The sequence below is a fragment of the Apaloderma vittatum genome, unplaced genomic scaffold (assembly GCF_000703405.1).
Source record: "Apaloderma vittatum isolate BGI_N311 unplaced genomic scaffold, ASM70340v1 scaffold4927, whole genome shotgun sequence".
In the NCBI taxonomy this organism is placed as follows: Eukaryota; Metazoa; Chordata; class Aves; order Trogoniformes; family Trogonidae; genus Apaloderma; species Apaloderma vittatum.
This window is the reverse complement of record NW_009727756.1, coordinates 118,008-134,583: the sequence shown is the minus strand read 5'-3', so window position 1 is coordinate 134,583 and position 16,576 is coordinate 118,008. Positions and strand designations below refer to the sequence as shown.

At 42.1% G+C, this 16,576-nt stretch overlaps 1 protein-coding gene across 1 annotated transcript in view; it reads left to right on the top strand.

Annotated features, from left to right (window-relative positions):
* SLC1A2 (solute carrier family 1 (glial high affinity glutamate transporter), member 2) overlaps nucleotides 1-16,576 on the top strand; it is a 27,453-nt gene that overhangs the window by 9,641 nt on the left and 1,236 nt on the right. Inside the window, exons 6-9 of the mRNA XM_009873795.1 lie at nucleotides 2,138-2,371; nucleotides 5,398-5,592; nucleotides 8,385-8,519; nucleotides 14,141-14,372. Of these exons, the coding sequence (XP_009872097.1) occupies nucleotides 2,138-2,371; nucleotides 5,398-5,592; nucleotides 8,385-8,519; nucleotides 14,141-14,372 (796 nt within the window). The remainder of the gene's footprint in view (nucleotides 1-2,137; nucleotides 2,372-5,397; nucleotides 5,593-8,384; nucleotides 8,520-14,140; nucleotides 14,373-16,576) is intronic.

The window sequence follows — 16,576 nt, the reverse complement described above, 5'->3', positions numbered from 1 at the left end:
TTTGGAGGGGGTTTTTCCCCCCTTTTTTTTTTTTTTTTTTTGTGGAGATGTTTCTTCCAAGGGCTTCCCCAGAGCTGTCTGTATGCAATGCCAAGCCTGGCCGTATTGCACAAAACCAGTTTTTCAGAACATCAAAGTGAGTTGCTCCGTTCAGCGTTGTTCTGCTGTTTCATGTCTTCCAGGTGTTTGAGAGCAGAAGTAGTCACTCCAGTACCACGCTTACATCATGGCTCGTGGCTCCTTGTGACTCCCTGGTGCTTTCCTGAGTTACCAGGCTGCAGTTTGCCTCTTCTTTGAGGCTCTAGGTGGACACAGTGTATAAAAAAACCCGAGCAGGTTGCCTGAAGCACAAATCTTCGGCATCGTCAGTGCTTCAGGAGGGAGGCTGTTGTGCAAGAGCGAAGCAGATAGCAACAGCGATGTGGAAAAGAGTAGGACGAAAGAAAGAACGTGAAGAAACGACTTTGCGTTCCTGTTGTGCTTCTGCTTTTCTGTAGATGATCTTGCTGCATAAAAAAGACAGTTGTTTTTATTCCCCAAAGCTACTGCTTTCAGTAGTTATTGTAACCTGCTGCTCTCAAGCCATAGGAGGACAGTGGCTATACTCTCATAACACTCTGAGAGCTAGAATTTACTCTTTACTTAGCACCAGCTGGTACACTGAAGACATAATAACTTGCCCACAGTATAAATTTTCTCTAGTAGTCAGTGTTGCAATGGTAGGAAATCTTTCAAGTTTCAAGAAATTCACCGTAAATGTTTGTTTGGTTTTTTGACTGCTGTGATTTTTCTTTTTTTTTAATTTTTTTTGTGAGAAAGGAGACTGATGTTGGGAATTCCACTTATTCATCTCTCTAGAATTTTTAAAGAATTGTAGTGGCCAGAAGTAGGATTTTATGTGTGTTTATAAAACCAAATGCACTTCTTTATGCAGTTACACTTTGTTTGCTTTATCATTTCTCTGCAAAGAGGGCTGTAACGCCTCTGGCAACTCCAGGCTCTGGAGAGCAGGGCACTGTTACACAAACAGAAACCAAATCAGACATCTGACTGATACCACATAATTCTTTGGAGGAAATCCCGCTCGGTCCCACGTGTTGCCAGGTCTAGTCGAGAGGTGGCATCCCTGCCCATGGCAGGGAGGTTGGACTAGATGATCTCTAAGGTCCCTTCCAGCCTAGGCCAGTCTAGGATTCTATGAAATATACTTCATCGGGTTCATTGAAATGTGGCTTTGTATGGTAACTGGTGTAGCAGCCGGCCTTGCATTTTGAGTGGCTGTGGGCTTCCCAGGTTTTGGGCACGTTGCTCGAGAGACCATGAGATGTGTCTTACCGAAAACGTGAAGCACTTCTATTTGAAAAGTCAGTTTCCTTTGTATTGTCTTTAATTAAGCATCCAAATCACTTTTGAAAATATGCATTGCTCTCTGTTTTCAGAGAGGCTTTTTTTTTTCTTTTTTGACTGTTTCTCCACATATTACACTCATTACTTCCTTCCAGCTTACATTTTATAAAACGGACAGACAAAGTAAATGTTGCTTAAAGTTATATAATATACCTTTACCAGTGTAGGTATAAACGTTGTCATCTCTCCATTCACTTTCAGAAATTTTTAGCTGTAGCTGATGTTTCCATTTTTCAAATGATATCCATTTTTTTATTACCAAATAATATTCACTTTTTGATTACCAAACTGAGCTACTGTTAATCATCTTAATAATATCCACTTTTTTATATACCAAACTGAGCTACTATTAATCATCTTAATTAAAAGTTCCACTTATTCCATCAAGAAATCATGACCGAAGTGACAAAAACCTTACCCTAAGTAATAACACGTGTAATTAATTAAGAAACCATAAACTGAAAAGCATTTGTCCAAATTATTAAGAGTATAGCCGAAACATTTGCAGCCACTGAGGTAAAAGCAGTTCATTTCAAAAAATAGTTTAACTGAAGCAAATAATACGACTCCCTGACCCAGATAAGCAATGGGTTGTAAAAATTATGTGGTAAGAACAAACACTACACCACTCTTCATAATGATCTGAGCCTGTGTAACATTGTAGTATCCCTGTATGACATTATTCCACAGTCAAAAACTAGCTCTGCCTATGCTTCTTCTCTTCCTCCAGGTATTCCCCTTTGGGCATTGCTTGCCTCATCTGTGGAAAAATCATTGCAATCAAGGATTTGGAAGTAGTCGCTAGACAACTTGGCATGTACATGGTCACTGTGATTGTGGGTCTTCTCATCCATGGAGGGATCTTCCTGCCTCTCCTCTACTTTGTGATAACAAGGAAAAGTCCATTTTCATTCCTTGCTGGGATTTTCCAGGCGTGGATCACAGCACTAGGCACAGCTTCCAGGTATGCTCGAGAAATAGCTTGCTTTATTTTATGGCATATTATTAGCTGCTGTGTAGAGATCTGCTGATCTGACTGTCACTGTGAAATTATTTTTTGTCATTGAATAAAAGCTATTTTTAATCCAGCCATGTTTAAGTAAGTAAAAATCGCCACACACACCTTTGGGATTTTTTAGGGAGGTTGTACAGCCAGGAGCACAGTGTTGGGAGACCTAAGTTTCGTTTTCTTTTCTGGCATTGGCTAAATGTCTTCTGCAAATTGTGTCACCTCTGTACTTGTTTCCTCAAATAGGAAACAGGGATAATTCTATTCATTTCAAAAGCATATTAAGACCAGTCTTGTCGCAGTGGGGAAAAAAACAGAAGATGCTAGGTTTCAAGAAAGAAGTAAAAAAACCCTCTCGTTTTATTCTTTCATCCATTTCGGCAGATTAAGAGGACTTCACTGAAGAGCTGAGCATTTTAGACTCGTTGCTAATGCACAGAACAGATCCAACAAAGTTTGTAGGCAACTCGGCTCTGAGTAGTAACTTGTTTCTTTGCATTGGGACACTCAGTAGATAACGTGTTGAAAATGTTTTCCGGTTAAATACCATACATTAAAGTGTTTTTCTTCAATAAATGTTTTATTTCCGAAGAACATTTAATCTTCCATTTTAATTAAAAAGATGAAAACAAAATCACCTAGTTCAAAACTGACCATCAGAAAATTGAGCAATCTTGGTTTCGGGAATCCCTTGAAAGGACTGTAATTCATCTGCCTCGTGGGGACAACTCAAACCACGCTGCTGAACGGCTTCTTCCCTGAGGGACAAGAGGCATGGGAGGACCTTACTGATGTGCCTAAATATCTGATGGGACAGTGTAGAGAAGATGAAGCAAGACTCTTCTCTCAGCGGTGCCCAGTGGCAGGACAAGAGACATTGGTCACAACTGAAACACAAAAAATTCCTCCTGAACACAAGAACAATCTTTTTAGTGGGAACAATCCCTGGAGATACACAAAACCTGTCTGGAGATACACAAAACCTGTCTGGACATGATCCTGGGCAACCTGCCCTAAGCTGCCTCTGCCTCAAACAAAGTGGTGAAATAGGTGACCTCCAGAGGTGCCTCAACAGCTCTGTGGCTCGGTGATAAACACTGTGGGATTAGGTGAGATACAGTCTGGTCTGGAGTTGCCCTAAACCACGATTTCCCTGAGGCTTTTGTTCATTGAAGTGTTTGAGTGCTTACATTTTCAATAAAAAACATAGTGTCCATACACAACATTTGTGAGCACAAGTCACAGATGTGACAATGCTGTAGGAGGGAAAGTGATCCTGGAATTCTCTTGAAAACTGACCAGTAGTTTTCAGTTAATGAGTCACTAGGTATTTTCTTCTATCTGCTATAAATAGAGCTGCTAGAGTAATTTATGAGGGAATATACTAGATTGCTTTTAGAAAGTATGAATTCTCTCCTATTTGACTAAACCCATGGAATATCAAGCAATTAATTGCCTTTGATTAAAAACACAGTAAAATAAATCATAATTGCAAATATGTTTGTAAAGAGGCTAGAACACAAGTGATTGGTACCGTGAATCTGACTTATCAACACCTGTTAACAAAATCACTTCTGTGACCAAAGAATGGTCTGGTTGTTGAACAGAAAGTGGAGACCTAGAAGCTCATATCTTCTGATTCATGCTTCCATCCATGTGGGACAAGAGGAGACATTTAGGAAGTGATTTATGCATCTGTCAGTCTAGAAAGGTTTGAATTTTTTGTAATCTCATGCAAGATAGGTCAGTCTTGGGTGCTTGATACAGATCGTGTAGGACGTTTATTATGGCACTGCATTTTTATAGTTAGATATCTCAGGCATTCCTTAATCTCCCTTTTTCATGGTTTAATTACCTGTAAGGTGGAAAGATTACATCTCTTTCTGCCCAATAGCATCTCTGTGGTAGTGGATGAATGAATGAGTTGGAAAGACCTGGAAGTTGCAAGGCACTAGGAAAAAAACGCTGTAAGTATTTATCTGAGAAAATTTGTTGAGTCTAGTCCTTCGTTTTTCTATGAAAAAAAAATTTTTGTAGGGGCAATGACACCAGAATTAGTGGGATACAATAGTGAAGACCTTTGAGAAATTCTGCCAACTCAGCTGAAGAAAAGCAAATAAGCCGCAACGGATGTGCTCCAGCTGCTTCTGTATGAAACACCAATTAAGAGGAATTTCCCCTGGTCAGCTTTCTTTTCAGAACAACTTCTCGGGCAATAACCAACTTCATTTAGTGGTGGACTTGAGCTCAGATATAACACAGAGAAGTATGTTCCTGTGTTGGGCTTCATGCTTGTTCCAGCAAGTCCTTCACCTGAGGCCAGCTATGGAAGGGAAGAAATAGAAGATATTTGCATCGACAGGGAAAACGAGTATGTTCTGTTTTCAGCAGTATTTTTGATGGTGTTTTATTTTGAGCAAGTGAATGTAATAGCCTGAACTACTCTCACAAATGCAATACACTGAGGACCTCTGCAAGGATCTGTTCCCCTCTTCCAGCAATCTTCCACATCTTGTCCTATCCTCCAGCTGTGTTTCATATATTTTTCTGTCTTCCAGTGTCTGTGAGCTCAGTGGATTTTACCTATTTCCCTGACATTTTCATTCATGAAAGCAACACTGATTTCTCCATTCAGAGCAAACTCACAATCAAGAGATTTAGGATTTGTCCTTACTCTCATCCTTCTGTCCATCAGAATACATCTGTAACTTGTCCTTTTGAGCAAAATGCAAGAAATAATTCATAAATGAGTCTGAAAAACTCATCTACGCTCTCTCAAGCTCTCTTCCCTACTTCAAGTCAGGTTCATATCTTGGCGTCAGTCCCACTTCCCCCTAAACGTAGGCTCATTTTTAAAATTGGCTAAAAAAGGCTTGAATCACAGCAGAAGGTGAAAGTAGAAAATGTAAACCATTTGCTCCCTTGTGTATATATTATATTGTAATTACATCTTCTCCACTTTTTTGCTTTCTCTCCTTCAGTGCTGGAACATTACCGGTCACGTTCCGGTGTCTTGAAGAAAATCTAGGCATTGATAAGCGTGTAACGCGATTTGTTCTTCCTGTTGGAGCAACTATTAACATGGATGGAACTGCCCTTTATGAAGCTGTGGCTGCAATCTTCATAGCACAGATGAATGGAATTGAGCTGGATGGAGGCCAGATAGTTACTGTGAGGTCAGTTCAAAATACTCGTAGATTGTTTTGGTTTTTTCTATAGACTGAACAACGTGAAGCTTTGGGTTGGATGTCTTCTCAGTAGCTCTGGGATTCACTGTGAGATCCATGGATATCTAATAATGATACACAAAGGGACACTGTGTATATAGACCCTGGTTCTCTGGTGACACGGGTTTTCTCTTGTTTGCAGCCTCAGTGCCTGCTGGTGTTTTGCAGTTGCCAGTACAACGTGAAATACAGCATTCTCTGCCCAGTGCGGTGCCTTTTTTAGTATAGAGCGATGCTATGAGCAATGTATGGGGCATTAACTTTCTAGAATGCATCTGTTTATAGGCACTAGAAAAAAAAAACCCCTAAAAGTGTATCCATGTATTTACATTTACCTGCACTTTTTCTGTGAATTTGGTGAAGAGCATTGGAAATGGATTGAGGATAGCCCAGCCTGAGGGTGAGAATGCCGGCAGTGTGGTCTGGATTCTCCCAGACTTTTTCTGTCTAACCCAGCAAATACTAGCCCTAGTCTTTTCATATCAAACTGTCATATCTAGAACTGAGTATCTGGAAGGATAAAGGAAAGTACCCATTAAAAATGGTTAAGAGTGGCTGAAGACTGTTTGCTGTCAGGGGGTTTTAAGACCTGTTGGGTAGTGTGACTAATAGAAAACAATGGCAAAGTTATGACTGCTGCAGCTAAAGTTCATTTGCAATGGAAAACTTGATGAAGACACCAGGCCTAACATTTCGAATAGTTAAAATGGAAACCACAAGCAAAGGCTGCCAAGTTTGCCTTCTTCCTGTAGTTTTCACCCACTCACCTTTCTTTTATTAAACCCTTTTAACTCTAAAGAAACTCCTGCAAAGGGAAGTCTAATTCTGTTTCTTGAGCAGCTATACTAGTTTCACATTTTCCATTTCTTCACTTCCTGCTGCAACTCCTGAAATAGCAAAGCCAAGGTTTGTAAAAGGTTCAGAGCTGCTTCTAAGTGAAGGCAGATGCTAATCTGCATGATGCGTATTTGTTGGTAGGAATGAGAACAGTCATTTCAGAGGTGCTTTGTATAAAACTAAGTTGAGACCAGGGAAATTCACATCAGGAACCAAGTATTGTCCAAGTTGTCCAAGAGATTTGATGGTCTCAAACCCAAGTTACTCCTCTTCGTCACCTTTGAGGGACTGACTCGTTAGCTCTTCCTGATCTCACCATTTCGAAGTTGGTGTGGCCAGTTTTGTGACTCCGGTTTACTAAGGAGGTGGCAACTTCGGGCTCTCTGTAAGAGAACCACTGGTTCTCCTCTTACATTCATGCTACAGCAATATGGCAAGAGCTGTCTCTCGAGATGGCAGTGCAGGTGAGCAAGAAGTTATTTTGTCTGTCAAATCCAACTTGTGATACCGAGGATATTCAAATGACCCAAACATGAAGTGACGAAGACTTAATTAGCCTTTGACCATCCCGAATTGCTTCATAGCGGTCATGTAGATCCTCTGATTTCCTGTGTTCTTTGGAAGAGGGTGATCTTGGAAGTGGAAGCTAAGCCAGACTGTCCAGGCCTGTAAGTGCTGCAGTGGGAAGGTTGGCAGGAGCATTTCCTCGCCAAGCTTGGAAACAATCCCTTACCACTTCAGGCTGGAAATGCCTGGGAGGCTGGCACCATGCGCAGAGCAGAGCGTCCTGCCTGCAGACCGGCTGGACCTGTCTGGGTGCTTCGCAGGCCAGGTTGCACCCCAGCCCACGCACCTGAGAGACCCGTGCCAGCCTGGGTTGTGTGGGTCAGACCTAGCTGTCTGCCAGCCCTAAGTCAGGCCAGCATCTGCACTGATGAGTTCTGTGGCTGATGGTTGAGGATTTCCACCAGAGCCCTTTTTCCCCTTCTTCTGTATTGGAAGCACTTTCAGATTTGTTAGGTACACCCACAGAAGTATAACCATGTTACTCAGCTCTGTATTTAAAAAGAGATCACTCTTTCTTTGGTTTTTTTGTTCTCTCTTTTCCTTGTACCTTTTTCCTTTCCCCCACTGCCTCTCCTTCTCTTCCCTGTTTTTCTCCCCTTCACTTGTTCTCTGTCAAATCTGTTTTCCATTCTTCATAAGATTGCCCAGTGATGACATTTGTTAAGCTCTGTGTTGTATTTTTACAAACATTTGGAGCACAGATATTCACTGTACTAGCCTTCATCAGAAAAGAAGAGAGGCAAAACCAAAAACAGACTGGGATTTATGAAACTATGAGATGAATTTTGCTTTTTTATCTAGGGTGATTTGTATATAGGCTTGGTACATTGGTGACTTGTACTGTGGGAGTTTTGGATACCAAGTCTTTTATTCTTCTTTATTTGATAGTAACCACTTTCTCTCAGCCATTACCTCACAGTTCAGTCTTCAAGTACTATAAAAAACAGAAATGAACCAGCCTGAAAATTCAGCCTGTAGCCACCAAACTTCAGCAAGTCTGGATGAACAAAACTTGGGATTCAACACCCTGGATGTGTTGGTAGAGCTCAAGAAACAACACCAGGCCAAAGATTTGAATCTCGTAACCAACTTACAGAACTTAAAACTCTCAGATAACTCTCTTAGAACTCTCAGAACAAACGCCGTGGATCTGGCCTCCCCTAATAAATATTGTTGGACAAACACAAGCATGTAAACTATGGCCTGAGCTTACCATGATTTATCGTTTAGTCATAGCTTTCTGGAGAGAACTCATTGAAAAATAAGTAATGATCACATGAGCGTGCAATGAAAATGTGTGTTCCTCTTCATGCTACCCCCGATTTTTGTTTTTGCAGTTTGACCGCCACCCTTGCAAGTGTTGGAGCTGCCAGTATTCCCAGCGCAGGACTTGTCACCATGCTTCTGATCCTGACTGCAGTGGGTCTCCCCACCCAGGACATCAGCTTGCTTGTTGCTGTTGACTGGCTTTTGTAAGTTGTGCTGACTCCCACTGCTTGGTGTAGTACAAGTGCGGGAGTAATGCTTGTCCGTGGTGCTTTTCAGGCATTGATCTTAAAGAACTCTAAGTCTCTCCTGGACAGATGAAACAAAGGAGGAAATAAGCTGTTTGATGAAGTAGGAGATACTGAAAGCAGCTTCTCCACTGATAGAAATTGTTATCAAGCTGCTGAAATCAGTTTCTATGAGCCAAGGATCTTCCTGTAGGACCCTCGGGCTCTCTCCTATGTTTTCTTCTTCCTAACGATGTATCTCCATCACAGATACACCTCACAAACAGTTTTCTAATCTTTGCATTCCTATTTCTCACAGTTCTGGTCTAAATTTGATGAGTGCTGAAAATGCAGGTTCCATCAGGATATTGTCAATGAGTTACAAGGGGCAGCAAGGGGACAGGAGCATCTCCCACATGAGGAAAGGCTGAGAGAGCTGGGTCTGTTCAGCCAGGAGAGAAGGACGCTGAGGGGGGATCTCATCAGTGCTTATAAATATGTGAGTGCCAGGAGGATGGGGCCAGACTCCTCTCAGTGGTGTCCAGTGACAAGGCAAAGGACAGTGGTCACCAACTGGAAAACAGGAGGTTCAATCTAAGCATGAGGAGAAACTTGTTGGCTGTGCGGGTGCCGGAGCCCTGGCCCAGGCTGCCCAGAGAGGGTGTGGAGTCTCCTGCTCTGGAGACTTTCCAACCCGCCTGGACACGTTCCTGTGTGATCTACTGTAGGTGATCCTGCTCTGGCAGGGGGTTGGACTGGATGATCTCTAGAGGTCCTTTCCCACCCTGAGCATTTTGTGATTCTTTGACTTCTAAAGACTTTTACATTGTCCTGCACTAGCAGCCTTAGATGCCCGCTTGTAATAACTCTGAGTCCCAGATACACTACTAAAATTACATGAGAAGGAATCTCAAAGTTGAGAATGTGAACATAAAATAGAAAATTAATTTTCTGTCATTATCTTTTGGCTTACTGAGAAGCGTCCAAGAGCTTGGTCAACCCTCTGAACTGTATTTTGGATCTACTGTTGTACTCTATTATTACCTATCTTGTCACTAAGAGTCGTGAAGAACAACACGCAGCTCCGATTTCCGCTTCAGGGAAAAATGAAAGAGGAATTTACAGCTTGGGAAGGCAGAGGGCAAAGATGACTTACATATTTTATATATAACTGAATGTCCTGGCATCATGACTTGGAATGGTGAAATGAGGCAGGGTTCAGCAATCAGAGTACAGCTGGCAGAGGGAAAAATGTGATATTCTGTGAGATTGTTATATTTATGAAGCCATAGTAGAAAACAGGAAAGAGGAATAGGAATCTGCAGCTGGGAGAAGAGCAAAAGGGAGGTGCGTACTCATTTTAAATATGTGTTTTTGCTGGCTCTCGAAGGAAGGCAAATAGGTAGGTTTCTGCGGCTGGTAGGAGGATGTGCAAAAGGAGCCTGCAGTTTGTTTTTTAGGGAAATGTCATTTAAATATAATCCTGTGGACTGAGAAGCTCTGCCCATGCTAGCAAACCTCAGAGCTGTCAGTTTAAGAGCAGTTCTGATACCGTAGTAGGTGTTGCATTTCAGGCTTGGCTTCAGCAGCATTGTTACTGCTGGCTCATCCAGCCCTGCTCAGGAAATAAAAACACCATGAGGAATGCATTGTTACTGCTGGCTCATCCAGCCCTGCTTAGGAAATAAAAACACCGTGAGGAACGTACCTATAGGAAGGATAGTGCTTCTGAAAGAAATATTTCGAGATATCTTTCAAAAATAAATGCCAAGCAAAAGAACCTTTCAGCACCAACAATTGGGTTTGGATCCCTCTGGCCTACCAGTCCATAGTGCGATTGCAGCACGATTCAGAATTGAAAGGTAGAGGGCAAAGAGATTTAAAAAAGGAGATTAAAAGCGCTATGTCATGCCACTAGTGCTCCAAAGTTAAGACAAATTGTTGGTGGGAGTGTTGTGCTAATTAACCTATGTTCAACATAGCTTTATTTTCAACATATTTTATGTTCAACTTAGCTGTATTTTCCATCTTCCAGTGGCTGTATCGGGATAGCCACAGAGTCCTAAGGAGGTACAGAGAACAGTTCTGCTGACAGTGCTGATGTTAAGAGGCTCACGAGCCAACTTTCAAGCTTGCTTTTGGGCACACAAACCAGACCTAAAGCGTATATGAAATGAAAAGGCATAAAAAGATACTTTCTTTACTTGCAAACATTGTCTTCTTCCACTTCTTTAGATCATCAAATAACATGACAGCTGTATTTCTAACAGATTGCAGAAGTGAAAGTTAGTATTTAAGACCCGATTCTAGTGACTTTTCTGAACCAGTGTGTAAATGAAACCAGCCATGCAGGAATATTTGGAGTAGTTCTGTTATAACATTTCAATTCCAGATAACGAAAGCTTTTAAAAAATGCCCTACTCAGAGTTTTTCAGCATTTCTGGTGAAAGAAAATACCAGAACATCAATTGGTTTTACATCACCTGAAACTGTGATCTTACCAGAACGAGTTTTGCACAATTTGGTCACGGTGTAACACAAAGCTGACTTTTTGATTGTCTTTTAAACTTGGCACTCTCTCCTTTAAATTAGAGCCAAAAGGTTTCTGTATCGATTTCTTCTCAAGCCTCTCCAATATCTGGAGATTTGGTTGCTCAACCTTTCCCCCTCCCACGCGTGCATACACAGTGTGAGCTCTTTCACCAGACAAGTTTCCCAAGATTTCACAACTCTTGAGTTTCTCAGTTTAAAAGTAAGTACAACACGGCAGTGACATTTAATAGGACAGTAATTATATGCCAGCAGCTGGAATTAAACCAGCTTCTTTTGCTCTAGCCAGAAGCTGGCTGCTTTCCAGATGTGAGCCTCACAAGCTTAGCAAGTATCAGAGCCTCAAATACGATGGTGTTTTGCAGCAAAGAGAGAGGAATTAGAGAAAATGGGCTTGGACGGCTTATCCGGTAGTTAAACCTTCATTCAGTAACTTAGAAAAGATAGCTTGAGTTCTGATTCTCTTCCTTGGTTTAGATCTAAATTCATCATATTCATACCCCGCTGACATCTGGATGTTATGAACAGGGCTTTATATGAATTGAATTGAATTATAGAAAACTGGAGCTTTTCCCTGTAATAACAAAGAGGTGAGGCAAGTTAAGTCAAAGCACCAGGTGACATGTTTAGCAGGTGTGCTAAGATTTTAATCTCCTTTCTGAAATCTAGTAAGGTTGATATACTAGGTTTTCAAGCTTTCAGGGGACAGGAGTAACTTTTTGGCGTACTAGCATGGTACTATAGCATTAATAACAAGGGGGCTTCATTCAACCCTTCTAATTTTTATTCCTTTAATCTACACATGTTGAGCTTCTGGTTCTTCATATTTATGCCTATTTGATGAGATTAGGCATTAACCCTTAGCAGGACTTCAAGAATTACTTCCAAATTATTCCAAATCCCGTTCTTACCAGATGTCGAGTTGGCTTTTGAGAGACAATTTTGACTTTCAGTCCCCTTACTCTGCAGCTGAGACTTTATGCTTTCTGCTTTAAGGAACTTTCTTGTTCCTTACGGCGTGTTCTGCACCCGCGTGTGTTTTGTATCACCGAGTCTCCCAGCTGGTTGTACATGTCTGTGGGCTGAAGCATCTCCTCAAATGACCCTTTTGGAATTTGAATTGTGCCTAAATTAGATTTATGTATTCTCTCCACCTTGTTTTTTTGGCATTCTATACTATCCTTCTGTCATCAGCAAATCCTTTCAAAATTTAATACCACTCATACAAAAAAAAATTAAACATGTTCTTTCTGTGGAGCTATATGGCCGAGTTCAGCATATTTGATGTTTTTAATTAAAAATTACACTCGGAAAGTCATATTTTCTTATTCTGCCACTCTGATCAGTTTTAGAACAGACATGAGAATTGCATGATGTATTTAATTTGTGTGAAGGTGAATGGAAGGATGTTTTCCTCCTGTGGGTTTGTTTGTTTGGGGAGGGTATTCTTTTGGTGCCAAAAACCCCTAACCTAACACAAATATCTGCTTCAACTAAGATATTACACCACAAACTCCAATGATAATGTAGAAAGGGAGAGGAGAAACTTGAAGTAGATTCACAGCTGGGAAAAGCAAGTTGACAGTTACTTAGAACAAAGATGTTAAGAGGGGCTGAAAAGTTTACATGGCCATGAATAGGCATATGTAGTGAATGTTTATCAGTTTGGGGTTTTACATGTGTTTTTTTCTCAGTGTTCTGCAGGAAAAGGAGAGTTCACACAATTCTGGTACCAGAAAGCGTGTCTTCACATTAATCACTGGTGTGGGAAAGGAAGTCTTACATGCTGGCTTTGCTGTCACTTGGCAAATATCTGCTCTTCAACCTGCCCATTTTGTGTAAATGAGGCTTCGTGGATACACCTCTGAGAGTTAATCAGTGTAATCTCCCTGCTGACCTATTTGACAAAGTTAGGCTCGGTGCTGCAGTAGCTTTCAATGGCAACCCCCAGTCAGAAGGTTTTTAGGAATCTTGTGTTTCGTTAAGGTACGAAGAGGCAAATTACATTATGAATTATTTCAGCACAGGTCGTACAGCATACCCGCAACAGGAAAGGCAATAGGAGCCCATAGCCCTGCAGTGCTCTGCAAGGACCATCTCCCATTTTTGCAGAGTTTGGGCCGGGTTCAAGGCAGAATTCTGAAACTGAGGAAAATCCACCACCGTGAGTTCACTGCCGATGGGCAGAGCCATACCCTAAAAACGGGACGGGAGAGGGGTGGCCTGCCTGGCCAGGGGCCACCCTGTCCACAGAGTGCCCACGGACACGTCGCTCCGTAGGGAAGCACGCGTGCGTCTGTCGGCAGCCTCCTGCAGCGAGGGGCGCTCGTTACTGAGGTGCTGTTCCAGGCTCACCCTTTTGTAGGCCATGACCTATATCTGGTTGGCTCTTATGGCAGCTGCTGGCACGCGGCAGGACGAGCGGGCATGCTGCCATGCTAGCAGATGACCATCTGCAACGATGGTGCCAGGAGAGGAGCTCTGATGGCCCAAGCCTTAGGGAGATATCGCAGGCATTTTTCCCCGCCTCCCCGCCCCGTAGTTTGCTCACTGAGAATAAAGGGAGAGGCCATTTGTCCGTCCATCCATCCATCCGTCCGTCCGTCCCAGAAATGAGAGCACTTAATCAGATCAAAAATCACTTTCTCTGTCTACATTAAGTTCAGTGCTTTGGTAAGTTCAGGTTAAAGGAAGGGCAATAACGTGAGCCTGGCACGCCGGTGTTGAAACCTTGCGCTCCCGATGGAGCAGGTGCTGGGGAGATCTCAGCAAAGCACAGCTACTGCCATTTGGTCTCCAGTGCAGGGTCTTTGCCAAAACCCACGAGTACAAGCAGCAGGGCCATGGGCGGTTGCACATCCTCCCTGTCTGAGCCAGTCCCCTGGGAAAGCAAGCTTTTTCAGTTTCACTTGAAAGCTCCCATCCTTCTGTTCTACAGATGCCTTAAACTTTCTGAAATAAATGCAGTAACTGTAAATTAACAGGGCTGCCATGCCCCACTTTTTCTCCCTCTTGTGCCGCTCAGCCTGTGTCTTTTGCTTCTTTCCTAGGGACCGGATGAGAACGTCAGTCAACGTAGTGGGAGATTCTTTTGGTGCCGGCATCGTCTACCACCTTTCCAAGGCAGAACTTGACACCATCGATTCCCATCACAAAGGGCACGAAGACATTGAAATGACCAAGACTCAGTCAATCTATGACGACATGAAAAATCATAGGGAAAACAACTCAAACCAATGTGTTTTTGCAGCTCACAACTCAGTCATAGTAGATGAGTGCAAGGTACCTTTCACATTTATGGATATTGAGACGTGTATATAGCACTGCATGCTTTATTTTATCTTGTTTTTTTTTAACCTGCATGTATTTTTGAAATCGTTCTGCAAGTAACAATGCGACAAGGTCCATGAACCCCAGACATTTCGAATGAGGTTGAGCCAGTTCAAAAGGTGGTGGTTTTTTTTGCACTCTTCTTAAAAGGTGTCATTTGAGGGAAAAAAATCACGTACATTGTTTACATACCAAAAGGCGGGATGCAGCGTATTATGGAATATGCCAAGACACTGAGAATATGGCATCACCTTCTGTGGACATTTACTTAATTTTCTATGGCAACAGAGAACTTAATTGCCAACCCAGATGAAGGATAGCTGCAATTCAGACGCAGGTGATGTCATTTGCTGACTGCCTTCCATGATATGCTGTTCAGAGATGGACATGTTGAATGCACTTTAGCATCAGAACGCTCCTGCACTTACACAGCATGCTCACGCTTTGCTTCCATCGTCGTTCCCGAGTCATTAAACGTTGTATTCTTTCTCTAATCCTTGCTGTAACTAACCTTGGTTGTTCATAGGAATAATAACATCTCGATCAGAGCGAAGTGAGCTTGAGAAACCCCACGTGTGGAATAAGCAAACAGTCGCGAGGGTCAGCGGTTAAAACTTCCCCGAGCACCTCCCTGCGAGGGTGGGGCAGTTCAAAATCAAGAGGGAGTTCTTTGAAAAGGAGGAGAAAGAGAGTGAAACAAGCTGGAATTTTTAATTTCATAGACTTCCTTCCATTTATTAATACTCTGATCCGATCCTGCACGCTGTCTGTGGCACAGGGAGTTTGCCAGCGCGCCTACCTTAGCCGCGTGTCCAAATCGATTCGCTTGCATCTTCCAGCTGCCACGACTGAGCCAGTCCAGTCTTAGTGTGCATGCACACACCAAGTCCATCCGCAGATCGACAGGTATTTATTGGAAATGTAAGATTTCGCCTGACTGGAAATGTTCTTTAGAACGTGTCTTTTTCTAACGCTTACTTCTAGATAATGTCAGGCCAAACCTGAATTTCCAGGGGAAAAAGTAATACTGAATTCAGGATGGATAGAAAAAAATTCCATCTCGTCCTGAATTTTTACCTGAGTTTTCCAAGTTTTTAATAAAATTCTTTTTTAAAATGAAAACTAACTTTTTGTTCTGATGTGGTGCTGCCCTTACTCTTCTGTCCCAGTCTTTTTTTTACGAGAATAATTAAAGGAAAAAAAACTTGAAATGGACAGAGAATATATACTTACCCAAACTTAAAAATGGTCATTAATTTCTACTTCTCAAAAAAGGAGAGGACACAGAAGAGAGACAAATTTAAAGGAAAAAAAAGAAACTCCCTGAAAAGAAAGATCTCACTTGATAGAAGATTTTTTTTTTTCACTAAAAATCAGCATGTGTGCAGACATACGCACACATACTTTTTGGTTAACTCCTTTTGGATCTTTAGGAAAACTGTTTTCCAGTGAGTTAGGCTATGCTAATTCCAGTGGCTTTTAGACAAAGTCAGTGTGAATAAGGTTCGTGGAATGGAATACTGGTAATTCTATCTCCTTCCAGCCTCTCAGCTTGGCACAGAGACCCAAGTCAAGCTAGGAAGCGGCAGCCCGTTGACGCAATACTTGCTGCACTTTCTTTTCTCCTTGGTTTCTCTTTTCATTGCACTCAGCTGAGGCTAGAGCTTACCACAAGCCTGACTTTGAGCCGTTTGCTCGTCTTGTCCAGCGCGTCTGTCTGCAGACTGCCAAAAGGATGCAATGTTACAGCCTCCTGTATAAGCTTGAACATGCGCTGACTCCTGTAAATCATTGGGACCATGTTCAGTTGGTCTACAGCTCCAAGGTGCTAGAGTAGCAAAAGTGACAGGGTGTAAGATCTGGGCCCTCAAAACAGCCACCGGTTAAACCCGGAGGGACAATCTCTTCATCCTGTCTGATGCTTTAGTGGGTTGGAAAGCTCACTGCAACTCTGGTCAGAATTTGGAAAGGCTAAATCTACTAGCACGTCCTTTCTGTTTACTTCCTGTAACATATTCCGTGCATAACGCTCGTAGTTTATAATTTTGCCTGGTCAGTGTGTATTTTTAATAAGTAGTTTACCTTTATTTGGAGTTAGAGTGGTTGTTATTGCATGATATTTTTGTGTTTTTTTATTATCATATTTCACACGACGC